Below are 8,938 nucleotides of genomic sequence, written 5' to 3'. Positions count from 1 at the left end.
TCAAGCTGTTGTCTAGGTTCATTTCTTTTATATTGTCATAAATCCTGAAATGCTGATGCCACTGATTTACTTCCTTTGTGAAATCATGTTTTGGAGGCAAAAAAAGGTCAATATTTTCAGATCTGTCAGGTGTTCTAATAATTTTGGCCACCACTTTATATATATATATACACTCACCTAAAGGATTATTAGGAACACCATACTAATACGGTGTTTGACCCCCTTTCGCCTTCAGAACTTCCTTAATGCTACGTGGCATTGATTCAACAAGGTGCTGAAAGCATTCTTTAGAAATGTTGGCCCATATTGATAGGATAGCATCTTGCAGTTGATGGAGATTTGTGGGATGCACATCCAGGGCACAAAGCTCCCGTTCCACCACATCCCAAAGATGCTCTATTGGGTTGAGATCTGGTGACTGTGGGGGCCATTTTAGTACAGTGAACTCATTGTCATGTTCAAGAAACCAATTTGAAATGATTCGAGCTTTGTGACATGGTGCATTATCCTGCTGGAAGTAGCCATCAGAGGATGGGTACATGGTGGTCATAAAGGGATGGACATGGTCAGAAACAATGCTCAGGTAGGCCGTGGCATTTAAACGATGCCCAATTGGCACTAAGGGGCCTAAAGTGTGCCAAGAAAACATCCCCCACACCATTACACCACCACCACCAGCCTGCACAGTGGTAACTAGGCATGATGGATCCATGTTCTCATTCTGTTCACGCCAAATTCTGACTCTACCATTTGAATGTCTCAACAGAAATCGAGACTCATCAGACCAGGCAACATTTTTCCAGTCTTCAACTATCCAATTTTGGTGAGCTCGTGCAAATTGTAGCCTCTTTTTCCTATTTGTAGTGGAGATGAGTGGTACCCAGTGGGGTCTTCTGCTGGTGTAGCCCATCCGCCTCAAGGTTGTGCGTGTTGTGGCTTCACAAATGCTTTGCTGCATACCTCGGTTGTAACGAGTGGTTATTTCAGTCAAAGTTGCTCTTCTATCAGCTTGAATCAGTCGGCCCATTCTCCTCTGACCTCTAGCATCAACAAGGCATTTTCGCCCACAGGACTGCCGCATACTGGATGTTTTTCCCTTTGCACACCATTCTTTGTAAACCCTAGAAATGGTTGTGCGTGAAAATCCCAGTAACTGAGCAGATTGTGAAATACTCAGACCGGCCCGTCTGGCACCAACAACCATGCCACGCTCAAAATTGCTTAAATCACCTTTCTTTCCCATTCTGACATTCAGTTTGGAGTTCAGGAGATTGTCTTGACCAGGACCACACCCCTAAATGCATTGAAGCAACTGCCATGTGATTGGTTGATTAGATAATTGCATTAATGAGAAATTGAACAGGTGTTCCTAATAATCCTTTAGGTGAGTGTATATATTCACAGGATAAACAGGCAAAGCTGATGTACAAATTACGGGGGAAAAATAGATACCTCACTTTTTGTCCCATTGTAATTCTAAAACAAGGCTCTCTGGGATGGAGAGTATGACTGCAAATCAGACCCACATTGTTACAATTTATAAGGTCAATGGATTTTTCCACTAAAAGACATATCACTTGTGCCTCCGTCATTCCACTGGGATGGTAGAATCACAGAAGCAAACAGGAACATAAGTAGGCAGGACCAAGACAGACAGACAACTTACATTTTTTTTAAGTACAAATCTTATGCTCCACAGCCATGCACCAGAAAGAATAATAGAAATGCTTCATAAGACTGACTGTTTGTAGCGCACGTACATTCATTCCAGTCTAAGTGGTTGTAATATTATCAAAACTCTGCAACCCCCCAGATGGTCCACAAAAATTTTCCAGCTAAGGCAGCAGAAACTTAAAAAATCCACTATTTCCATCTAGTACTGAGTAATGTCAACCGGATTGCCAATCTACTACTTTAAATGACATTTACAGTAGAGTACATCAAGAACTGTGTAGAATCCAGCACAAAAACAATGCAAAAACCCACCCCCGCCCCCCACACACACAAGCACACAATGGGAAGAATGGACATATATCCCTCATTTATTTTCTGTTCAGATTATCCCTGACAATTTAATAACAAAGATTAACCATTTTTATAGAAAAGCAGGAGTGTCAAAGTCCCATTTTCATAAACAGAGGGAAAATTAAAATACAGCATAACCGATTGTGATTAAAAAAAATAAAGTTTCTGAAAACCCATAACCACCACATGTAAGGTGAGGCTGTCACCTGGAACGGGTTAAATAATGAAGTACATGAAATGGAACAAAAGCAGACTAGAATGGGCAGTTACATACACCAGCCAAGCCTTAAAAACACACTAGTACTGAAACACGGGGAAAACTCAGACTTCTGTATACTTTTATAACAGTGCAAAAGTAAAATATACATTAAACTGTGCACCACCTTGTGGACATATAGGATCATGGCATGCTGTGATTAAAACATGAATGTCGTGACCTGGCAGCTGGGATCAGGATTGATGTGCAGCAAAACATCCGAAAACTGTAGTTCATCCTGCTAGATTCTCATGGACAGACATGACAGGCATATACATTAGTGCAGTGTTTCTTAACCCTGCCCTCAAGGACCCCCCAGAGTGTCCACACTTTTGCTCCCTCCCAGCTCCCAGCAAAAAGGTGGACAGACTGAATGTCCCCGAGGACCGAGGTGAGAAACAGCTTTAGTAGGTCAGGTTAATTTTATCAGTGATAAGCATTCAATCTCCTTCAGCAGATTCTCAAACAGGCTGGACAAATTCTCACAAAATCACTCACAGACATTTTTCACTGGAAAAAGGCCACATCACCGGCCAGGAAGTGTGACGGGTACTGGAGAAAATTTAATCTGAATGAAATTGGACGCATCATATTTACTGTGTCATCTCCCTTCATTGCAGACCCTGCCAGAACCTTGTGCAGTGCTCTGTAGATACACAAACTTTGCTTACAAAAACCCAGGGGCAGACGCCTGAAATCCATGCAGCTGCACGCACTCAAGTGATTCTGTCCATCTGTCTGTAATACCAGCTCCCACCCGCAGGTGGCTGACAAGCCTTACCCACTCATTCAGGCTGAACTGCAGCTTGCAGAGTCCCTTCCATGTTACTACACTCCCATGGGCACACCAGCTGACACCACCTCTTCAGTACAGGGAAGAAAAGAGGCTTTAAAAAGCAAATAACAAGAGAAGACCCTCATTAAGCATGGGAGCAGGTTTAGTTGGGGAGTCGTTTCAGGATACTGCATGAACTTTGACCCTTCTTTGGGAGAGAACTGAACTGGAAGGTGGACAATACTGGCATCTGGTGGGGATTAAAAGACAGTCTGGCACTTCAAGCAGCAGTGGGCCCCCGGCAACAGAGATTAGGCATCAAAGGTAGAGTAGTCCAGTCCATCCAGGGTGACTTTGGGGCTGGGTGGACTGCTGAGGTTGGAGCTGTTAGAAGGAGTTGAGTGCTTGGTAGAGTCTGAGTCAGGCTGGGTGGGGGGGGGGGGGGGGGGGTTGGCAGGAGAAGACACATAAGGGATGTGCTAGGCAACCAGCACTTAGCAATACCACATAGCAACAGGAACAGTTTTTTTAGCAGCCAGATGTGGCAGCAGTTGAACCTACAGGGCAGTCTACATGTGTGCGAACCAGGAGATAATCCACTCCACTCCATTTATGTAGAGTCAGTCTGTCTTTCAGTCTGCATGTGTACAGGCCAGGATATCATCCACGCTACTCTGTTCATAAAGAAGAACTAGGAGGGTGCTTTAAGCATACCACTCAGATATTCATTCCAGGCACGAATTGTGGGATGTGGTCGATGGTCTCTGTGCCCACAGGGCCCCTCACCTCTCTCTCCTCCGGCTCAGCATCGGAGACATTCCGGGATGATCCAGTGCCGCCAAAGTCTCCTGCAACTGCAGGACACAACCAGAATCAACACTGACATGTCTGATGTCATGACATGACAGACATAGTTTGTGTATGTGCATATGTCTGTACCTATGAGGTGCAGACCAGACACAGTGTGTGTTTGTGTTTTTACCCGTGAGGTACTGACCCGGTGCAGTGTGTGTGATCAATGGCTTGTTCCGCTGATGGGAGGCACTGGAGACACTTGAGATGCTGGAGACCAGCCGTACCCTCTCCTTTACAGGCTCATCCTGAGAAGATGGCAGGACAGTCTGGTCCAGTGACAGGGGAGACAGAGATGGGGGGAGGGGACGGGTGAGAAGAGCATGGGGAGAGATGGACAGGTACAGATGCTTGTATGGACTGTGAGACATGGAGAGACAGGCAAGCAGCCTCACCCGAATGGGCATTACATCACAAAAGCAGCTGAATGATGAACACAGGCGCACAGGCCTTCATTCCGGGAACAATGAGTTACCCTCACAGATAACGGGCCTTCCCAAGAACATGCAAGTACAGCTCCAGGTGTACATGACAGGACTTTTGACGCACTTGTCTTGGGGCACATGACCATGGAGCACAGCGGCACACATTAAGGAGAAACAGAAATGGCACAGAGCACAAATAGGACAAAGGAGGATTGGGTGGAGGGAAAGGCAGCGCCTACCCATCCCAAGGAGGAGGTGGAGGGAGAGGAGGAAGAGGAGGAGAGTGGAGGAAGGCTTTGCTGCGAAGAAGGTTCTTTCTGTAGATAGAGCTCAGCGGACATAGGGCTCATGTGATAGATGTGTTCAAAGTTGGTAGGAGGAGAGATCAATGCATGGTGTCGGGAGGGAGTAGGGGAGTGAGACTCACTTTGCTGGGCAACAGGAGAGGAGAAAAAGAATAGGCAGAGAGACCATGAGTGAAGGACTGGGTGCAAGAAGGAAGCAGTCAAGTCAGAAAGCGGCCTGTAGGGGGTGCCAATGGCCACAATGTAGAGCGGCCTCAGTGGCCTCACTAGAGATCAGCTTGTAGGGGGTGCTCTTGCCAGCAGTCTCACCGCAGAGTGGACCGTAGGGGGCGCCAGCAGCCTCACCACAGAGTGGCCTGTAGGGGGCACCAGCAGCCTCACTGGAGAATGGCCTGTAGAAAGCATGCTTGCCAGGGCCTTACCAGAGGCAGGTCCATCAGAACCTGCATGCCATCTCCAGGGCCCATGTGAACCACATGGTTGAAGTTGATGGGATTGGAAATCATCCTGGACCGCAGCGATGGGTCCTTCAGCATCTCCCTGTGGGACATGTAGCACAGAGTAGGGTGAACATGTGTTAGATGGGGGTGAGATGGGGGTGGGGCTATCTCATCACATATGACATCACCTCCTCTGCTGCTGCCTCTCCTCCTCAGGCACCTTGAAGAGGAACTTCCTCTTGCTGCGTGTCCTCAACATCAACTTCTTGCTCTTGTCTGAGGTCTCTGGGATGGTCAAGTCAGAAACCTCTGTGGGGGAGGACAGGAGACTTCAGTAGAACAGACCTGTCACTGACACAAACATCTGGTCATACTGACAGTCCATTCTCCAATTCTGCTGGTAAGTTACTGTATTGTTATTTCACACACCTGAAACAAAACTGTGTTTCTACAGAGCACCGTACAGCTAGAACATAATAATGCAGAATACAATTAGAAAAATTTTAACTAAATTAAAATTAAAGTAGAATAAAACCAGTACACAACAACAGTGCATATAATACAAGTAAACATTGCACATGAACAGACTGCAAACAGCAGAAAAGGTATAGTGTAAAGGAGCATTTATAAGAGGGCGGGAGCTGAGAAGTGTGATAGTCTGATGAAAAAAAATCTGCTACAGATCCTGGTGAAGTGGACAGAATGGTTCGGAGCCTTTTCTCGAGATGGAAGGGGGGTGAACAGGCTCTCTGATGGGTGCAAGGGGTCACGTGTCATGGAGTTGGCTCTGTTGCTGTAGCGTTGGTTCTAGTAGAGACATGCCCTGTGTCAGCCTGGTTCAAAACTTCCACTATCATTTCCATCCCCAAGAAGCCCAGGATCTCAGGACTGAATGACTACAGACTTGTTGCCATGACCTCTACAGTAATGAAGTAATTTGTGTTTCAGATCTATCACCGACTCTCTCCTGGACCCAATGCAGATCTGCAGACAATGCTATTAACACAGCTCTTCAGTTAATCCTCCAGCACCTGGATTGTCCTGGATCTGATACCAGGATCCTGTTTGTGGACATCAGCTCTGCATTCAGTATGATCATCCCAGCTCTACTCTAGGACAAGCTCTCCCAGCTGGGTGTGTTGAGCTTCATCTGCAGGTGGATCACTGACTTCCTGTCTAACAGGAAGCAGCATGTAAAGCTGGGGAAGCACATCTCTGACCTCCTGATCATAAGCACCAGTTGCCTTCGAAGCTGCGTACTGTCTTCTTCTGTACACCAGCAACTGCACCTATAGCCATCATTCCTTCAAGCTACTGAAGTTTGGGGACGACACCACCCTCATTGGACTTATCTCTGGAGTCCATCTACAGGAGGGTGAATCATCATCTGCTGACCTGGTGCAGCTAGAACAATCTGCTCTGACAGTGGAGATGGTAGTGGATTATCCTGGCTCAACCCATCCCTGTCCACATGAGTCCCTGGTCAATAGTGGAGTCCTTCCGCTTCCTGGGCATCATCATCATCATCTCCCAGGATTTCAAGGTGGGGCTTCTCATCAAAAAAGCCCAACAGAGGATGTACGTCCTACGGCAGCTGAAGTTCAACCTGCCATCGAGTCCATCCTCACGTACTCCATCACCGTCTGGTATGCTGCTGTCACTGCCAAGGACAAGGGCTAACTGCAGCACATCATCTGCTTTACAGAGAAGGTGATTGACTAAAATCCACCATCCCTCCAGGATCTGTATGCCTCTGGGTGGGTGTTTCACAAAACATGTTGAAAACACTAATGTCCGGCAAAAGACTGAGGTCCATCAAGACCAGAACCACACACCACAAAAACAGTTTCTTTTTTTTTTTTTTTTTTCCCCTGTCGTGTCCGGCAGTTTAGCAAGCAGGATGTTAGTCTGGGTGCCTTATTGTGCCAACATTTTTATTTTAACAAGTGGAGCTTCGGATTTAAGCTCCTCTTGTTACTTGAGGTATACTCTTTATTAATCAGTTATATGTCAATGCGCCACAAAGCCGGAGCTGACAGGGGGGGTTAGTGGGAAAAAATCGAGAGAGAAAGTGAGAAAGGAGAGAAAGGGAAGAGAGACAGTAAAATAAATAAATGCATAATAAAAATAAAATAAGGAGGGGGGTCAGAGAGAGAGAGAGACAGGGAAAGAGAAATAATACATAACAAACAGTAGAACAAAAAGGAAAGAGTAATAAGAGGACAGCTTCTGCATCTTGCTGCTTTACACCGTATCATCACATCAGCTGCTGTATCTGAAAGATAAGATCCAGGGACACACACAAACAGTATACACACAAAGAAACCAGTGGTACCATTATGACATGGGAATGTGCTTGTGCCAGTATCTGCTTCTGGAATTAAATACGTTAATACCAACGAAAGAAAATAAATATATACAGTAGGCACAAGCAGACCACCAGGAACACCGTCCAAACATTGTCGTACCCGCATCCGCATCCGAGAGGAGGGAGTGGAAGCCACACACCAACCCCCACACACACTCTCACACACACACACACACACCCAGACAAGGGGAAAGAGGGATAAAATAGGGGAAGAGAGCCCCAGGCTCTCGTGTGTGTGCGTGTGCGTGCATGTCTATGTGTGTGTGCGTTCTAAGTGTATGTGTGTGCGTGTGCATATGTACATGCATGTGTGTGTGTACGCATATGTGTATGTTTGTGTGTTGTGAGTGTATGTATGAGTGTGCAGGTTAACATGGAATGATTCCCAGTGTGTGTGCGAGGCCACAACAACGCCGCCCCGGGGCCCCCAGACGGCCGGGAGAGCCCCGACGGGTCACGGACCCAGCCGCCCCACAGTGGCCAGGTACCCGGGCCCCCGCCACCGGAAGGCTGCGCGCCCACCCAAGGAAGGCAGGGAAGGAGGCACCGGGCGCCCCCCACCGGCAAGCACGAGGCAGGAACCCCACGGCCACAGGCGGCAGCGCGCCGGCCCCCCCCTCACCTGCTCGTCTTTGAAGTCCGGCAGCAGATGCCCTGGACTTGCCCAGTGGACGGCCCAGAGGATGTTCCCCACCCCCCCAGATCGCAGGCGAGCGGGCACCCCGCCGGAGACCGGCAGCGCCCCACAGATGCGGCCGCCCCACCCCTGAGCCCACCCGCTGGCGCCCGCCACCCCCGCCACACCCAGGACCCCTCACCCCGCCCCCCCCCCCCAACCGCCCCCCACCCACCTTGATCATTGATGGTGTACATGTGTGTGAACTAAGGTGTCGTTGAGATATGGGGGAGCATATGGGGAAAAGACACCCATCGCCCCCCCCAAGCCCTAAGTGTCTAAAGTGGAGTTAAAATAGAGGGGAAGGGAGCTGTGCAGTCCAGCTGCGGGCTGCAGAAGCAGCCGACCCAGGACCTGCCCAGCTCCCCCCGCCCTCCAAGGCCCTATGTGGAGGAGTGGTGTGACGTGGATGTATGTCTAAAATGCAGTTAAGATAATGAGGGGGGGATGAGTGGCTAATCGCCCCCCCTTCCCTCTGTGTGGTGCGGTGTGATGTCTAGATGTGGCGTCTAATGTGTAAGATGGGGGGTGAATAGCTGATCACCCCCCATTACCTATGTGTGGTGTAGGTGGATGCGGGCCGGCAGGGGGGGCGCGCGGCGATAGTCCACAGTGCCGCAGGGCAGCGGGCGCCAGGCAAGGCACACCCGGACGCGCGGCGCCAACACCCAGGGGGACACCCCCGCCCCCCGCCGCAGCGCCCCACCGCCCCAACCCAAGGAGGTGTCTGGGGCCTCATCTGCGCCGGCATCGCCGACGAGCCATTCATACCCAGATACCCACATTCACCAAACACTCGCACCCCACCACACCCGC

The 8,938-nt window shown here is 49.0% G+C and overlaps 1 protein-coding gene across 4 annotated transcripts in view; it reads right to left on the bottom strand.

The window, feature by feature from the left end:
- Positions 1-2,024: 2,024 nt before the first annotated feature.
- Positions 2,025-8,938, bottom strand: part of LOC111840283 (serine/threonine-protein kinase MRCK beta-like) — a 94,157-nt gene continuing 87,243 nt past the window's right edge. For 3 of the 4 annotated variants that reach the window (XM_072702884.1, XM_072702886.1, XM_072702887.1), the window contains 6 exons: positions 5,267-5,387; positions 5,061-5,178; positions 4,573-4,764; positions 4,054-4,177; positions 3,843-3,910; positions 2,025-3,481 (listed from right to left, as the gene is read on the bottom strand). In XM_072702884.1, the coding sequence (XP_072558985.1) occupies positions 3,368-3,481; positions 3,843-3,910; positions 4,054-4,177; positions 4,573-4,764; positions 5,061-5,178; positions 5,267-5,387 (737 nt within the window). In that variant the 3' untranslated portion in view covers positions 2,025-3,367. The remainder of the gene's footprint in view (positions 3,482-3,842; positions 3,911-4,053; positions 4,178-4,572; positions 4,765-5,060; positions 5,179-5,266; positions 5,388-8,938) is intronic. The other variant, XM_072702885.1, reaches the window with a different exon arrangement.

Source organism: Paramormyrops kingsleyae, chromosome 19 (genome assembly GCF_048594095.1).
Source record: "Paramormyrops kingsleyae isolate MSU_618 chromosome 19, PKINGS_0.4, whole genome shotgun sequence".
NCBI lineage: Eukaryota > Metazoa > Chordata > Actinopteri > Osteoglossiformes > Mormyridae > Paramormyrops > Paramormyrops kingsleyae.
Note: the sequence above shows the minus strand (reverse complement) of the source record. Positions and strands in the feature narration are given on the sequence as shown.